The 18747-nt window shown below is 35.1% G+C and overlaps 1 protein-coding gene across 2 annotated transcripts in view; it reads left to right on the top strand.

Moving 5' to 3' along the window:
- Positions 1-18747, top strand: part of LOC149772787 (sodium- and chloride-dependent neutral and basic amino acid transporter B(0+)-like) — a 47072-nt gene that overhangs the window by 12298 nt on the left and 16027 nt on the right. The window contains exons 1-8 of one of the 2 annotated variants that reach the window (XM_089947301.1): positions 2989-3370; positions 11024-11151; positions 12459-12643; positions 15027-15165; positions 15486-15620; positions 16303-16406; positions 16765-16889; positions 17439-17551. In XM_089947301.1, coding sequence (XP_089803427.1) covers positions 3193-3370; positions 11024-11151; positions 12459-12643; positions 15027-15165; positions 15486-15620; positions 16303-16406; positions 16765-16889; positions 17439-17551 — 1107 coding nt within the window. In that variant the 5' untranslated portion in view covers positions 2989-3192. Of the gene's footprint in view, positions 1-2988; positions 3371-11023; positions 11152-12458; positions 12644-15026; positions 15166-15485; positions 15621-16302; positions 16407-16764; positions 16890-17438; positions 17552-18747 lie in introns of those variants that run through there. The other variant, XM_089947299.1, reaches the window with a different exon arrangement.

The following is an 18747-nucleotide window of genomic DNA, read 5'->3' as shown; positions in this document are numbered from 1 at the left end:
GACTGAGTATAAATTGTTTTGTCTGTCTCTGGATTAAGCGGCCTTCCACAGTGACTGTAGAACTACCAGTTAGCAGAATTTCCACCGTTTTGCTTGGTTCAGTCAACGTTTCTGCATTTTTAGAAGTGATCATAACATTACTAAGCGACTGATCATCAACTGGCCTATTTCCCTCTTTCGATGTTTCTGTATCGCCTGCCCCGCCTGCAATAACTATAGGAATACCAACTGATTGTTTGTCAGATGTCTTGTCCTCTTGAAAAGGTGTTTCTGCATCACCCGACCCCTCTGACATGTATATGCAGCCAGTAACCGACAGGTCATCAACTGTCTTATTTGATTCAATCAGTTGTGATTACATAGGTAGTCCTTGTTGACACGCATTAGGCCTATCTGATACTGGCTGAGGTTCATCAGTTACCATAGAAGGAGCGAAATCGTCATCTGTGAACTTATTTGAATTAAAATGCTAAAGTCTGCAGGCTTCAAAACCAGTGACAGCTTTCTATAGACTGGCAGATAGGTTATATGCTGCAGAATTTATTTTTCAACTTCAAATGCACTTATTCGCCTCCCTGGATGGCTTGTCATCCAACTTAAAGATTCCAAATTGAAATCACTTTTTAGTGCCTTGAGAAATGTGACATCTAGAGGCTGTAGCCGATGTGTGCATTGGGGAGGAAAGGTTATCAACACAATCCCTTTCTCGCGTGCATAGAGAACAGCTTCCAACGTTTTATGGCTACGGTGCCCATCAACAAGAATCGTGTAGAGTCTTTCGTACATTTCACAAAACAAGTACAATGTTTCAGCCATTGCAAGAAAATATGACTGTCAGTCCACCCACTTGGGCTACACAAACCCATTGCTCCGGCTGGTGCGCCATTCATCAGTGATGGAATCATTCGTTTATGTGGGTAGATAAGTGCTGGCGGTGCAAAGGTACCGGCCTCATCCATGGCACATATTACCGTAACAGTTTGGCCACGTTCACCAATTGTAACTTTGTCAACTGATCTAACACCTTTTGATGCAATGATGTTTACTGGCTTGTGGACAGTACTAATGTTTGTTTCATCCCTGTTCCATAGTCTGAGACCATCAGCAAGTGTTGCGTGAAGAGACTCCTTATATACTTGATAAAAGTTCACTGCCTGTGGCCGGTTAAACTCCACGGCTCTGCTGACACTGGTTGCCTCTGGAGCTCTGATGGCTAGATTTGGATGCCTTTTCATGAAGCCTTTCAGCCAATCAACACCTGCTGCACTGCCTTGAAATAAATATTTTTTAATATTAAGATGAACTGCTAAATCGTACTCCAAATGACGTACGTCAATAGTGGTAAGTACAGGTAATGCCTTTTCCATGGGCTGGATGTGCTTAACTAGAAGCAACTCATAAGCAGGATTGAAAACAGTAGTCTTACTTCCCAGTTTTGAGACTTCAGGTTGCTAAAGCTTCAAATATCTATGTCTGTGCAACGTTTTAGCTTGAATTTCATAATTCCTGGCAGCAGCTTTCGGTGAAGTTCCAGAATGAATTGCTTCAAGAGCCGCATTTAGAGCTGGTGTCCCATTATTTCCTCGATCAGTTTTCCTTCTGTAAGTTCACACCATCTGCAAAAAAGTAGAGAATACATTTAGGCATATGAACGGTTAGTTAAAAGTGTACAACATTTAAACAGTTAAGGGGCAACACGCCCCTTTGCAGGGGGCGTTTAACCCCTATCGTACATCATTGACAATTTAACAACAGGCGGAATTTACAACTGCTGGGAATCATGAAATATTATACATAATGCATCTCTATACTATGTTGTTTAAAAACATACGTACCCTGTTTTTCTTTAGGTAGTTCCAGTCAAAAATATTGCAAATAAATGGATTGAACACTTTTACGGGAAGATGCCAAATAAGTAATACTCTTACATAAATACCATGATTGCATCCAACAATGGCCGCCATTCGCAAGGCCTGTGTAACCTGGGTTAGCTTGGTGTATAAAGACCAGTCCATTTTCTAGCTTAGGGGAGTCAGAATGGTTTGGGAGCATTTTACCCCATGGAGGCGTTTTGCCCTCCTCTACCCTAAAGAAAGTTCAGATTGTTTCTGATCTCGTTATAGAATCATAATCTATCATTTGAATGTAACTCCATTTAGTTCTTGTTAAAAATGTTTACAACGTTCTTTTGTTTATTTAAAGAGTTTCTCACCACCAAGACTTTGATTAACCCACATTTCTCACCATTCCGCGTGAAAAAACAGTATAGTTTTAACAACGTTATTTACTCTGACATTATACCCTGCTCATTATAATATAAAAGCATTTGGTGTTTGTTTGGTAATAACGACAACATATTTGCAAAATAACATATGTACAGCTTCAATGTCAACAGCCTTGTAGAAACCAAAGACTTCCGACCTATCAATTCAAAATTTGGTACAAGTTTAGTAACATAAAATTTGGAATAGAATATTTTTGTATGATAGTTAACCAATTAAGTATAATCTTCAAACTATAAAGCGACTTTGCCGCTAGCGTATTTTTAACGCATATTGTACAAAGATAACCGGTTTGGAGTCGGATTATAACGAAGAACAAGCAAAGATAGTAACAAAAGTACAATGTTAGTTATGAATGTTATTTATTTCAGTGAAACAGATTTTGTTCCATTCGTGCGCATAGATGATCCAAATGTTGGACACTTAACCTAATATGCCTTAGCCTGAATATACAATGCAATGTAAATGAACTGATACGTAAGTAAGTAACTTTAAACAGTACACAGATTTACTATTCAAGGTATTTTTTTACAATGAAATCAAATGGTTCACATACACGTCGACAGTTTTCAAACAGATAATAAATGGTATGGTTCAACGAAATATGATATGCTTTACTCAAATAGTAAAATGTTGCATTTCATTCAAATAGTCAAATGTATGAGTTTTTCATTCAAATAATGAAATGCGAAATATTTCCTCAGTCCAAACGCTATGTCGGTAGGTTGAGGAGCCACCACCAATGGCATACCCATCCTAGTCTGCCTAAAGATCCATGCAATCTTTTGTTCTCTGCAGACCCGTTGGTCCAAAAGCCTTGGTTCCTCACCAATTGACAATCTTCGTCTTCTTCCGGCCAACCTCCTTCCCGACAGCAGGTCACTAGGTATAGCAGAACCCATATTAGCCTATGTCACTGGGTAGAGCAGAACCCATATTAGCCTATGTCACTGGGTATAGCAGAACCGATATTAGCCTATGGTTTAACAACGCTTACAATTCCTTGCATAAATGGAGATGCACATCAAGTATTAACTCTCCCAGCACTAAACTTCGCTACCAGTCAATCAACCATCAGTCAGTCAGTGGTAAGTCAACCCACTAATCAGTCAATGGTCAAACATTCCATTAGTCAATCAATGAGCTCTACAGCTTGTCGATTAACCACTCAGCTGAAAAATCCCACTACTTCAAATGACACGAGCATGTATAATAACACATAATGACGGTATGGACTATAAACGTCAGTTAATTCTTTTATACTCATATTATCGGGACAACTATACAAAGCGATAAGCATGTTCAGAAGTGAACCCGTGTCCGATAAGAATCATACGGTACTTAACATCCGTTGATAAATGCAACGTTATTGCAAATATCCAACGATCCGTTGAATCATATATAGAGGGTATTTGCTTCAAACGAGTGAATAACGGATATATTTCATTGAGTGGATGAACATACTAGAGCTTTTCACCCACGAGATGAAATATATCCGTTATTCACTCATTTCAAGCAAATATTCTTTTTTATTTTATGCTCACATATCTTGGCTACCTAAAGTTTGTGACACAGTGAATTAGCAGATTTCTTACGGTAATGTCAGCTGTTTACCGTACATGTTCTGCCGTGCTATGTGTACCTGCGCACAAAATTAGTTCCATATCAGATTGATAACAATTAACTGATATTTACAGACTAACAAACTACAAGGATAACATACATGGATTAATAACAAGAAAACATGTACATAAAGAAAAAGTAGTTCTCTGACAGAAAATCAAAGGAAGGTAAGGATGTTCTGACCCAAAAAAGTAGTTCATGTAGTGAAAAAATGTTGTTATTTTTTCACTACATTGAAACATCAGTACTATTTTAATTAGAAAATCAAGTAATTCACTGCTTAGCATAAAATAAACAAGCATTTTAGGAAATAGACTATAACATGTATAGGTTACTGCATTTGTATGGGAAAATATGAATGAGTTTATCGGATGGAATACTGCACTACCTTGCAGTAACCTTTTCATTTTATGCTCATTTTCGTTTTCTACCTAGGGCTTAATTATTTAAATAAAATACACAACAACAAAGTAACTGAATGTATGCAGTATTCCAAGCCAAATACGCAAGCACAGAGTCATCATTACACAACAACATTATTAATGCGCACATAACTCCGCCCAGATAAATATGAACTTAGTCGCGCGCTAGACAACATTCGGAAGATAAAGGCATTTTTATCTACTTAAAATTGAAGTTTGGAGTCATATTGTGAATGAATGCGCATTGCAACAAATTTTCCATTTGATCTGGAATAAATAGATTTTGGTAGTTTTTTTCGATTCTACGAAATTTCGTGACTATGGACTGGATTCATCTGTGCAAATTGTCCATAAAATACATGGGATTGAAGCAGCGAGGGAGAACGTGTTGACATCTGCAAGTGTTTTCTGTTCTGTTATTGACTATTTGAAATCATAATGTGGGGAAAATATGAAGTCTTTCAATTGCAATTATCAAAAAGACGCTATGGAATTTAATGTTTATTTCATTTTCAGTGCAGTAAGGATGATGCAATTGCATTTGGAATATAGTCAAAATTACAATACAGTTTTCGAAATGTGTAATCAAGCTTGAGAACCCATAACATGGCTCATATAATTGGGATTCGCAGCGCGAAGAAAGTAAATGTTTGATAAATTCAGGCTGGACAACTGTAAGGATATGTTTTGCCATTCTTATTACCAACTAAAGAAGACAGTGTATGCCTTGTAACTTGCATGTTATTTGTAGGTACCCAGTAATTGTATGAAATATGGCATCTATCGCCCAAACCCGAAACATTGTATCAAAAACGTTAATGCGGGATGCAGCGAAGCAGCTGGTATGTGGCAGTCCACGAAATATCTGCTTTAGTTCATTCAGAAACAAATTTAATCAACCAAAACGTAAAGCGTCTGCTACACGAGTGTACATGATTTGTTTACAAAGTGGTTTCTAATACACTGTTGGGCACATGTGTCCTGCATGTGAGAGCAATGTGAAGGTGTGCAGTATCGTGAAATACTGAACGACTCTGACAAATTAAATTTAACGGAGAAAATAAACAATCATACAATAATGCAGTTTATATATATATATATATATATATATATATATATATATATATATATATATATATATATATATATATATATATATATATATATATGATTTAACATATATTAATCTCAATTTAGTTGTTTTTATTTGTCAGTTTTACTTGTTTTTAAAATTGTTCATTACATGTTATTGTAATGTAAATGTATTCAATAGAGATGACATCGTTTCCAGGAATAGTTTTACCATGACTCTACGTTTTAGTAAACGCCAAGTGTTGATGTGTTGATATAGTACTGACCTTGATTCAAAATTAGTAGCAATAACGTAAATAAGATCTATTTTTATTTTAAAAGGATTGGTTGCTGTCGAGGTCATGATCTGACTACTGAATTAAGATGTAAATAATTCTTTTTTAAATTTTATTTATTAGGGTAAAATGATTGATTTTCGTCAGGGACACACTTGGTACACGTGATTTATAACAAGCAAATACTTTCGAAGAGGTTCTGGAACATCATCATGTGACCCTTTTTGCATTTTAGAATACGATATAACCTTTGTTTTGGAGAGATATTTTCAGTAGTTAGGCTTTTTCTTTACACTGGAAGGTGTATGTTGTGCTCTTTGGAGTTATTTCCATTACTTGGATTCAAAAGGATTAATTCTTTATTTTCCTGGAAAATAGGTTTGCTCATATGAAATTCTTGAAGAAAGACAGCTCTTATTAAAAATGTATTTAGATTTCCAAAAGCGGATTGATATTTCTTGCTTGTACAAGGAAATGCAGACTTCAACATTACAGGTTACAGCATAGACAATCGTATTCCATCTTGGATTCTTTGTCGAGATTCGAACATGAAATCATTAGAACATTTTATTATTAGGACTTCAAAAATTGTATTCGTGGATTATCTTGGATTATGTCTGGATTTGATTCCTAAAACCGTAAGTTCATTAATTTTTCATTTTTGCAGAATGTTTCCTGGGGGAAAAAATTATTATATTTTTCAAAGCTTGTTGTTTGCACTCTTTCTTGTGTTACTGTGTATTCGAGCGTAAACACGCAACATAATACTTGGGAGCTTGTCCGAGATAATGTAGAATTTTGGATAGAATATTTCAGAAAAGTGTGGTTTAAAAAAAAAAAATTAAATTACCTGAGCTTTTGAAATGTTTATTGAAATTGGACGCCTTTTATAAAATGTCATCAAATGTGGAAATCGCTCTTTCAGATCCTACCCAGGAACAATTATATCTTTTCAAACAAAATGAATTGATTCAACTTGCCAGAAAATACGTTTGCTCTTTGTGAGGTAAAGGCATCCTTAAAAAAAAAAACGAAATAAGAACGATTTTGGTTCAGTACTTGGTAGAAAGAAATCTTTTGGATAAACGTGCTTTGGTTGCGATCAGTAAGTCTGTATCAGACTCTAACATAAACGTGAAGGAATTAGAATTCAAATACAAGATGGAATTGGAGTTGAGAAAGCTGAAGCTTAAGAAAGAAGAAAATCAAACGCATGTATAAGCAGAAGAAAAAGAGAAAGAAACATAAGAGCAGTTGCACGACAAAAAATGCAGTTAAAGTATGAGAAAGAGGAGAGAGGGAGAGGGAGAGGAAAAAAGAAAGAGCAAATGCATTTACAGTAGGAAAAAGAGAAGCAGAAGAGGGAATATCAGTATAGAATGAAAGAAATGGAACTGGCAAAGCAAAGCAAATTTATACTTCAAATCCAAATTTAAGTTTTGATCTTGCAAAGAATTCTAGATTAGTGACCCCTTTCAGAAAAAAGAAGTAGACAAATACTTTACTCGTTTTGAAAACGTTGCTGACAATTTGAAATGGCTAAGGGAGCATTGGACTCAGTTATTACAATGTATACCCACTTATAAGGCCAGTCATATTTTCAATTCGTGTCAGTTCACAAATGGGGTAACTATGATGTAGTTAAACAATGCATCCTAAGGGGTTATTAGTTAGTCCCTGAAGCTTATCGGCAAATATTCAGAAACTATTGAAAAGAAGCTGGACAAACTCATATCAATTTTGCTAGAGCAAAATAGCATTTGTTTGATTGATGGTGACTTACCAAGAAAGTTGAACGAGATTATGAAAGTCTCACACAACTTATATTACATGAAGATTTCAAAAACTATGTCCATAGTGACATTAAGTCTTATTTTGACGAGCATCAGATTGAAACATTGGAAAATGCTGCTTTAGATGCTGATGAGTATTCAATAAGTCATAAAGTTCCTTTTCTAAATAAGACTTCTACTCAGCAGTCTCCTGGAAGAAAAGTATTTCAGTCTAATACAAGTGCTTCTAAAACTCAAATTGGCACAACTTCTAAAAATCAAACTTCAGAGAAGCTTGATTCAATATCATTGTCTCTTCCTACGTGTGCATATTGCAAGAAAAAAACATATTATTTCTGATCGCTACAAATTAACAAAATAGGCATCATACTCAAGACAGGCCTATTCCAAATGCAATACATTTGTTGGGTCTAATAAACTCCAGTCTGATTTTATTATGGAGAATTATTAACCATTCATTTTGAAGATTTCTATATCACTCTGAGGTGATTGGGCCGATTCTATCTCTTCTCAAATTCTTTTATTGTCAGATACTTTGCCTTTTTCTGAGAAGTCTTCTTCTAATGAGAGTGTTCTTTATAAGGGAGTAGAGTGCGTCTTTGTTAATGTTCCTCTCCATTGTGTACATTTGTCATCAGACATAGTATCAGGACCATTGATAGTCTGAACAGTCTCTGTTCAGGACCATTGCTAGTCTGAACAGTCTCTGTTTTACCCGTTGATTACTAGGCATCAACCTAGCTGGAGACAAGGTTGTGGTTAATCAAGTTGTAGCTGACAAGCCTTGCTTGGATCAGAAAGTCGATCCAATTGAAAAAGAATTCACTGATTTATTCCCTGCTTGTGCAGTTACCAGAGTTCTGTCAAAGAAAGTTCTTGAGAATGATGTTGATAAGGAAAGTATTCCTTTAGCTGACACCAGTATTGGTCAGGTTTTTGATGAGGCCACTTTCACTTCTTGTTTGGGTCAATCAGAAGATATTGATCTCAGTGATCCTCTTTTAACGACTCGTTCTCTTTATTCTAATCAGGGTGATAAACACACTCACTTGTGGAACAGGAAAAAGATCCTGTTTGTTTCAGAAGGCCATTAGTGAAACTGAAGTTACTGAAGTTCGTGTCTGTTATTTGATTAAAAATGAAATTCTTATGAGAAAATGGAGACCTCCTGAGGTACCTGCTAATGATGAGTGGTCAGTAAACTATCAAATTGTCGTATTTAAACGTTACAGACAGGAATTACTTAGTCTGGCCCACGAAACTACATTGGCTGGTCATTTAGGGATCAGTAAGCTGATCACAAGATCTTAACCCACTTTAATTGGCCGAAAAATCAAAGGCGATGTTAATAAATACTGTACATCTTGTAGTACCTCTCAAATGTTAGGAAAACCCAATCGGAAAATACCTAAGGCTCATATACCACCTATTCCTGCCTTTGATGAACAATATAGTAGAATTATGGTAGATTGTGTTGGTCTCTTACCTAACACCAAGTCAGGTAACCAATACTTTTTGCCCATTATGTGTGCTTCAACAAGGTTTCCATAGGCAATTCCTTTGAGGAATATAGAGTCTGAAACAATAGTAAAAGCTTTGATAAAGTCTTTTACTCAATTTGGAATTCCCAAATCTATCCAACTGGGTGAAGAGTCAAATTTGAGGTCTGGAACTTTCCAGCCTATATTGCTTGAATTCGGTATTCACCATTTGAAGTCAGAAGTGAAGTTATGCTTTGATAGAACTAAAATGTAGAGAACTTTAGAGATTGATAACAATGAAGTTCTGTCTCTCTGACTCATTCTTCAAATTTTTCTTAAGTTAAGATATAACTGCCCTTACAAAGTTAAGAAGAAAATGAATGAGTTAATAATAATATTAGTGATCATGGGATGTAAATAAATTATAGGAGTACCAGTATATTGAAATAGATAGCCAGGTTAAACATGCAATTAATTTAGTTCTACCTGTCCCACTCGGCGAAAATTTAAGTGAAGCAATATAATCGGATTCTATTGATATTGGAGTGACACATCTTCTGAATTCAGACATTATTAAAGATATGGACAAGAAACTTTCACATTTGCAAGAGAAATAAAGAAATGAATTTAAACAGTTCTAATTTGAATATGAGCACTTATTTCCAGATGTTCCTTCAAGAAACAATATAATTTTCCATGACTTTGAAATTGTTAATTCCAAACCTGTCAAACAACAAAACAAATTCAGTATTTGCTGGATACTGATTTTATAGAGCCTAGTAGAAGTGACTTGAGTTCACTATGCATACTTGTTCGAAGACCAGATAAAACTTCCCTTATATGTACTGATTAAAGGAAGGTGAAAAGAGTGACAAATCCCATTACCAAGAATCGATAACTGTATTGATAAGATCGGGAAAACCACGTATGTCACCAAATTGGACTTTTTGAAAGGATTTTGGCAAATTCCACTAAGGGGAAGAGCAAAGGAAAATTTGGCATTCTTGACTCCAGATGGACTTTACCAATCTAAAGTAATGCCGTTTGGGATGCAAGGTTAGCCAAGTACTTTGCAAAGTCTCATGAAAATGATTAACTCTGGTCAAGACAATTGTTATGCTTACAGAGATTATATCATCTGCAACGACACCCGGAAAGAACATTTAGCAAAAATTCGGAAATTCTTTGACAGATTCACATTTGCATGTTTGACAATAATTTATCTAAAAGTGAGTTCTGCCGGGCTAGTGTAAAACAATTTTTATGGCACATCGTGGGACATGGACAAGTCAAACCTATAAATGCTAAGGTCAAGGTTATATCTGAATTCGTCGTGCCTGTTAATATACAGTAAATGATGCGATTTTTGGTTATGATCGGATACTATCGAAAATTTTGTTCCAATTTTTCTATAATTGCTGAACCCCTGCAAAACTTATTGAGTAAGAAAAACAAGTTCCTTTATGTCCTCGACATTATCAGTATTCGTATCAAGGCTCTTTTCAAAATCATGTATGATGAAATCAGGATCTGTGCAGGTATAGACATTGAAATTTCCACCAATAATAAATGTATGATTTGGATACATAACTCTATAATGTGCCGTTTCTATATCTATATTGGTAAACAAGTCTTCTTCTTCATATAATGGCGAGTGTTCACGTGACATATATAGTGCAGCAAAAATTGGAGCTACATGAACAGTTTATATACAAAGGGAGAATTTCAACCGAACATTATTTTTGGATCTACACTGACGTTGACTGTAATTTAAATTGTGTCTTGTATGTTCATTTACATATACAACTATGCCAACAGATAAACGTTTTGCATTTAATTCCGTAAAGCTGACACTTATGTAATATGTGACACCACTTATGTCCATCCTGTTCACATTTCCATAGGACGAGAATTTGCTTAATAAAATAACCATCAAGATCTCACTTACTATAGTATTTACAATAGTAGATGTTGTTATTCCTAGTCTTGTTACTATTATTATTATTATTATTGTTGTTGTGGTTGTTGTTACAGTTATTGTCATTGCTGTTACAGGCATTGGAATTTCCCAGGCCCTTATATCCCTCGTAGTTGCCATTTACTACAACGTGATTATGGCCTATACTCTGTACTACATGTTTGCCTCCATGCAGGGTACTCTCCCCTGGACTGTTTGTAAAGAGGTATTGTAACATCTTGATTTTCTTATTCATTATTCTGTAATCTGTGCCTAATGAGGATGTAACAGTATATGTGCTTACATAACAAAGAATTGAATGGAATTTCGTATACTTCTACACAGATTATCGTTTTCAAGTCTGAAAAAATCACGGAGCTACATTACACCTTTTCCTCGCTTTGCATGTTTTGCTCATACGTATAAAACCATATTTAATGTAAACCGCTCTTGTATATAATAGCATATATTAATATAGCCTGGTCATTAAATATAACTATTTGAAGTAGCCGTATCGTTGTTCGTTTCTTGAAAAATATAGAATGATGTTATTTTTCTTAAAAAGTATTCCTTACATGGCTTTTATTTCTAAGTTACACGAATGAATAAATTCGTTCTCGATGTCAATCGAAACTTTATAAGTTGAAAGTGGCGCTGAAAGTGTTGATTTTAACTATTTCCGTGTTTTGGACGGAACAAGCGTTAGATAGATAAAATCATTATCTGTATTGGTTTACATTGTTCCTGTTAAATATGAAATTCTATTCTTTAAAAAAAAAATAAACGAATTGGACTTTATACATACTGCCAACTGTTTGTAGTAGTATGAATGTATTATTAAGTTAATCGAAGCCTTAACACATACTGTCAACTGCTTGTACTAAATATCTAATATGCATGTATTATTAAGCTAATCGAAGCCTTAACACATACTGTCAACTGCTTGTACTAAATATCTAATATGCATGTATTATTAAGTTAATCGAAGCCTTAACACATTCTGTCAACTGCTTGTACTAAATATCTAATATGCATGTATTATTAAGTTAATCGAAGCCTTAACACATACTGTCAGCTGTTTGTACTAAATATCTAATATGCATGTATTATTAAGCTAATCGAAGCCTTAACACATACTGTCAACTGCTTGTACTAAATATCTAACATGCATGTATTATTAAGCTAATCGAAGCCTTAACACATACTGTCAACTGCTTGTACTAAATATCTAATATGCATGTATTATTAATTTAATCGAAGCCTTAACACATACTGTCAACTGCTTGTACTAAATATCTAATATGCATGTATTATTAAGCTAATCGAAGCCTTAACACATACTGTCAACTGCTTGTACTAAATATCTAATATGCATGTATTATTAAGCTAATCGAAGCGTTAACACATACGTCTACTCATCAGCATACTATGCTCTGAAAATATAAAGCATGAAACAAGAATAGATGGTTTCTTTACTGTTAAAAATGTCATAATTTTAGATATGATTGGTCCAATATCTCCCTTATTTCCCAGGACTGGAAGCAGTTTGGATGTGTGGAGAAGACAACCAGAAGGATGCAGTACTGTGACGATGCTCAAAACATCACTGAAAATTGTCGCTGCCCTTTAAATACCACGTTTGATGTCAGTCTTCCTTACAATTGTACAAACGTTAGCTATGTCGGAAATCCAACCCCAGTGGCTGAATTATATTTCTAGTGAGTAGAGAAACAGATGATTCTGCGAACATGAGTATCAAATAAATATGAGTCACATGATCTAGATATTACTAAACTCTACTTAATTTGCATTCTATGATAATTAGTACTGATGAAAATGTGAGAACTTTGTTTCCTCGATACAATCTTCTCGAAAAAATACGTTTCCGTTGAGTGACAATGTAATGCGATCAAATGCCGAACTCAAAAAGAATTCAGTATGCAATTTGAGAAATGGGATCGGAGTCAAACAGAAAAGGCTAGATAAGGGCTGCGACAGCATTATCACCTGTAACTATATCATTGTTGACGAAAACAAAATAGTCTTCCAAACGTGTTCTTCAATATGTGTTCTAGTCATGTGACTCCGCTATTCTTGTGTATCTAGTGGTATCTGCATTGCAGTATCTCTTTCAAAAGAGACCCGAGTTTGCTACGAAAGATCTGGTTGGCTAACCGATTGTATAAGTAATTACGAATATGTATATACAGTGAGGTTTTGCAGACTAATTAGTATAGAGAAGGCAAATGTTGAGAGGTTGAATTCCTGCATGAAATCTGAGGATTATTTTTTTATAGTTCTTCTTAGACGGGTAGATGGTGTAATTTTTATCCTAAGTTCTCGTTCGAAGTGTGTCTTGCTAATATTATCTTTCCAAGCATCTCTTGGCCTACGTTCGCCAACATTGATTGTGACATTCTCGCTCTGGGTCCTTTAAAAGTCACAAAATATGGCATGTGTCACTGATGAGAAAACTTGGAGGATTTTAATGCACAGTATGATCGATTCTGGACAACTTTGCACGAAACATGGTTTCAAAATCATTGACGTTAAACAATCATCTGTTCATGCACAAACTAAGTATATTGGAAGTCACGCGTCTCATGTAAGTACATTTACTGATATAATTTTAAAAGTAATTTTATTTTTAAAATTTAATCGTAATATAGTTCTAACAAAGTTTATTATATCGTGATTTTTGAGTGATCTGCACATTAATTGTCATAACAAACTTTACAGACGAAACTTATCGATCGCTATGGACTTTTACAACGGCAGTTCGGCATTACTCTGAGTCAAGTAAGTTGACTTTGGATTGAACTATTACTAGTGCAGAGGGGTATCAAGGTACGATTGCATGAACAAGAAGTGGCGCACATTTTCATTCGTCTCCTGTATGGAGACAGCTCAGGTGGCGTACTGGTTAGAGCGTCCGCCCCGAGTGTTGGAAATCGTGGGTTCGAACCCCGGCCGAGTCATACGAAAGACTTCTAAAAATGGTACCAACAGCTGCATCGCTAGACGCTCAGCATTAAGAGGTTAGTGTTAGGACTGGTCGGCCTGGTGTCAGGATAATGTAGCTGGGTGGGACATCATGCTACATGTCTGCCACATGATGTCCCAGGGCTAGACATCACTATAAACTGCCACACTGATAACGATATGACAAAATATTGTATTAAAGCCGCGTTAAAAATCCAAATCACACCCACACTCAAATACAGACATAATAACTTCATGATCGTTTTTAAACATCGTCTATATACATATCAAGCATATTCCAAGCACTATACCTACCTACCTTTTCATTACCTTTAATATCCATTATCACAAAGAGAAATAGTGAATAAGCAGGAAAATGATCATGTTCCATCTTACAAATATATCATAAATACTATTGATTTCTCAAAGGGATCACTCAATATATATTATACAATTTTGAGAGATAAGCAGGTGTAAGATGAAATTGTTTGTATTTGCAAAATGCAGAAATGGAGAGAATGTTGGCATACCTGTTATGTTGCATTCATATACTCTGGGTGATATGTCTTTGGATGTTGTACTTGTAGAAATTACAGATGATCTAAGCACACAGCGATCCAAAATGTGCACACAAAAATCAAACTGAATTAGTCTAAACTGCATTAAGTTTGGCAGTTATTAAAACAGGGAAAATGAAGTTTGCTAGAGTTGACTATGCCAGCTTTTGAACGTGCAGTGAATGAATTACCAAATATATAAAACATACGAAAGTTATAAGCTATCTTTTTACAATTTACCTCTGATGTTCAGGAAGCGAAAATAAACAAACGAAGCTAGGAATATTTTTAAAGGTGAACATCTGAAGTAAGACCAAGTTGTATAATCTATAACCCATACTACACCAATCAATCACATAAAAAGGGAATTGAAGTTCTTGTAAAATACCAAAGATATACAAGTTTTTTTTCTTTCTTCAAATGGCCAGAATAACCAGTGTGGAAAACGTGAGCAATTCTTTTTCTTTAAAATCTAAGCCTATGTAATTTACGAGACTGTAGACAGCCACCAAAATTAATTTGAACTTATTACACATCCCTACTGTCTGTGATGTCCTTTCAGTAAAGAGGTCATCCAAAGGGCCCCAAACATATACCCTAAGGATATCGGGGTTCCTCTGTGGAAACTTGCTCTTTGTCTTCTCCTCTCCTGGATTATCGTAGTCGTCTGTCTGATCAAGGGAATCAAGTCCTCTGGAAAGGTAGGCTGAATTGTTTATGTTATGTTAATGACTTAATCTCAATAAAAGTATTATGAATATTTGTTGTGTCTGCTATACATCAAGTTTTTGTCAGATGGAATCCAACAAAGAATAAACTTTTAGTACGATTATTTCAAAGAGATGTTCATGATGATGTATTCGCTGTCTGCACACTAGTATCCCGTGCTTCAATAGCTATGATTCTATCCATTCTGTATGAGAGACGCAACTATAATGTGTAGATTTTTTATTATGTTCAATCGGCTATTTCGTCATCGAAATTATTGCGCATTTGTATTCATTTGATTTTGTCTTCACAGGTTGTGTATTTTACTGCCACCTTCCCATACGTCATTTTACTCATCCTGCTGATTCGTGGTGCCACACTTGACGGAGCCATAGACGGAGTTATATATTTTATAGTTCCTAAATGGGAAAAGTTACTGGACCTTAAGGTGAGTCTAAGTAAATGTGTGTTTTACCATTGTGTGTATAATTATGTTTTATTTTAACGAATATTCGCTCTCTTCGTGAAGTCTTCAAATTTGCCTAATGCCAAGACGGAGTCCTTTACTGCAGAACGTATTCTGGTATCCAATCCTCATTTGATTTGAATTTGTTTTAATATTCTCAAACGATCCAAGGTATACTAAAGACATAACCTTTGGTGTACTAGCACTTAGCACGGTAGAAAGAACGTTATTTTTTTGCAGTTACTATTTTGATATTAAACGATTTATGCAGAGACGTAAGTGTACAATGTATTGTAATAGACTTGACAGAAGATCACAGTAATCAATAAAATCATGACAACGGTTAGAGACCCATATACGATGTCACAGTTGGCCTTAATGAGGTAAGATACTTTTATGCCTAATATTATACTACCATGCTTTTACTGACAGATGTCTAACGTGTCAAACTACCTAGGCTGCTGTGCTGCTCATATGATAATTTGTATCATTTAATATGTTATAGTGAAAATAACCGTATAAATTTTTGATGTTTAATGGTTTGGGAGATGAATATTTTGCTTGCGATTAAATCACCAGTTGGAAGCAAAAAAGAATTCAAAATTGGCACATATGACAACAAAATCAACACCTCTAAAATAACATATATTGTTTGTGTTTTTAGGTATGGGTAGCTGCCGCGGGTCAGATGTTTTTCTCCCTAAGTGTATCCTTTGGTGGTATAATCATGTTTGGGAGCTTTAACAAGTTTAAGAATAACGTATATGGGTAAGTGCACGCAAAATATTCAATGCGTTCCTAACAAAGTATATCGTTTTAGCAAACACTAACACATGTGTCTATGTAATAAGAAAAATGCTTTCTGTATATCACTCTCTATTTCATTTCTCTCTATCTCTCATTTCTTTCTTTCAAATAGACGACATATCCTTATTTTCTCTATTCATTACTTGAGTAATACTTGAGACTGGTGTTGCAAAATGCCATCTTTATATAGATCTTATTTTAAAGCCAATTTTAATGATATTACATTGGTGTGTAAGTGCACAGAAATAAAAGTCATGATTGAATGGCTAGGTCAAAACTAATAACGTTTTTTATTTTTATTTTAAATTTTCCCCATCAGAGACGCCATGCTAATTGCAGTGATGGACTTAATAACTAGCATAATTGCTGGTTTTGTTATATTCACAACGTTCGGTGGAATGGCCAGGGAACTTGGCGTGGACGTACAAGATGTAGCAAAGGGAGGTAAGATGACGAAAACTATAAAACGCAATCACGCTTCCAATAATGCAAAACGGGTTGATTAAGCATTTTGGAATATAAAACAAGTTTACTCGGTATATCTACATGAATTATTTAGAAAAAACAATACGTGAGGTGGTTGCATATATTTAAAGGGATGGAGACACGCATGGTTTAATAACTTCAAAAATATCTTAGTTGTGATTAATCGCATCTTGTATTTCATTGCTTGACATTTTAATTATTTCATTTTAATAAATCAAATAATGTTGCATAATATTAAAACGGTATAATAATATCTAATGATGATACAAATGGATTCATATCTATCAATACAAAGGCGTAAAGTCAGAAGCATTCCAATGTTATTAGCTGTCAGTTCGCTCCAATTTCGCAGGTTTAATTTGTTTCAAAAGCACCATTTTTTTTATAATAGTAAAATGTAAAAAGAAGATTCAATAAGATATAAAGACAGCGTGTGGCAAATTAAATTGAAAATGTCTAACTTGCCAGCAATTTAAATAAGTCACGTTCTGAATATTATTATTATAGGATATGGTATGGCTTTTGTTGCTTACCCAGAAGCCCTGTCAAACTTGCCACCTCCACAGCTCTGGTCTATTCTGTTCTTCTTCATGCTTTTTACTCTTGGACTCGACAGCGAGGTATGTAAAAAAAAGCTTTGTTTACTTTCTAAATTTGTGTATTACAATTATTAGCACGCTATCCAACATAAGATGTTTCATGCATGTATTACTCATTGCTGTCTGGTTTCGAAGATTTTTTAAAATTCTTATTTTGAAGACAGAAGTGAAGTTTTCTAATTAAGATGTCATCAGGTAATATATCATTTTATTGTGTTGAAATATCAGATCTTTCATTTTGGAAATTATAAGATTTTAGAAAGCAAGTTTTAGTCAGCGACCGATCAGCTTTCTTAGTTTCACGTCTCTTATCCACAAAGAGTGCGCGAGCTGGTGTGCCGACGCCATCTTCATGACCTTTTAATGAGCGACGTTAACGGTGACTTTTTTTTGTTGTTGAGTTTAATTATAGCGGCTTGCGCACAGTTGTGCATGTGCCACTTTTTTCTGACTGCACCGCAGCCTGCTAGTTGTTCCTGGGGAAGGGGATGGTGCCACCTCCCCCAGGCTTTTATGGATTCAAGGAACCCTGATAGTTTGGCCTCAATCTGTGGGTCCATAAAGGTCCCTACAGTTGAATGGTTGGCTGTCATTAGTGGGAAGGAGAGCTCGGGAACGGTCCTGCTTGCTTTACATCGCTGGTTTCTTGTTGCATTTGCCGGTGTTTCTTGCGGTTTTTTTTTCTTCTTCAAAATGTTCTAAAAGGTGGGGGGGATGTTCTATGCTGTTTATAGAGGTTATTAGTAGAAATCATGTATGGAGAGAGATTTTCAAGGTTATTATGGTATTACTAGTCGAGGTGTTTAGGGTGTGTTTCCTACGTTATGTTATTTATAAGTTTTTAGATATTACCTCTTTAAGTTATTTATTAATTAATGTTTTTAGAGATTGAATGTTATTTATACTTTATTTAGCAAGAGACCGGAGTCCTAGCCGATTACACGGTTCGTTAAGGACATCTAGAACCGGAATCCTAGCTGATTACTCGGTTCGTTAAGGACATCTAGGACATCCTCTTTTGCGGTTTCCTTAGTTTTTTATAGGTGCTTCGTAAGTGAATTATTTATTAATACTTTTATAAAATTGAATATTATGTTATGGGTTTTTATGTGGTGGCTTCTAAATTTATTTAGCTAGTTACTGGGTCTTTTGGTTTTGTGGGGATAGTAATTATATTTTGTTCCTAAGTCCTGCTGAGTCTATGAATTGATTTATAT

The sequence above is a fragment of the Sinohyriopsis cumingii genome, unplaced genomic scaffold (genome assembly GCF_028554795.1).
Source record: "Sinohyriopsis cumingii isolate HCF-2022 unplaced genomic scaffold, ASM2855479v2 utg001176l, whole genome shotgun sequence".
In the NCBI taxonomy this organism is placed as follows: domain Eukaryota; kingdom Metazoa; phylum Mollusca; class Bivalvia; order Unionida; family Unionidae; genus Sinohyriopsis; species Sinohyriopsis cumingii.
Note: the sequence above shows the minus strand (reverse complement) of the source record. Positions and strands in the feature narration are given on the sequence as shown.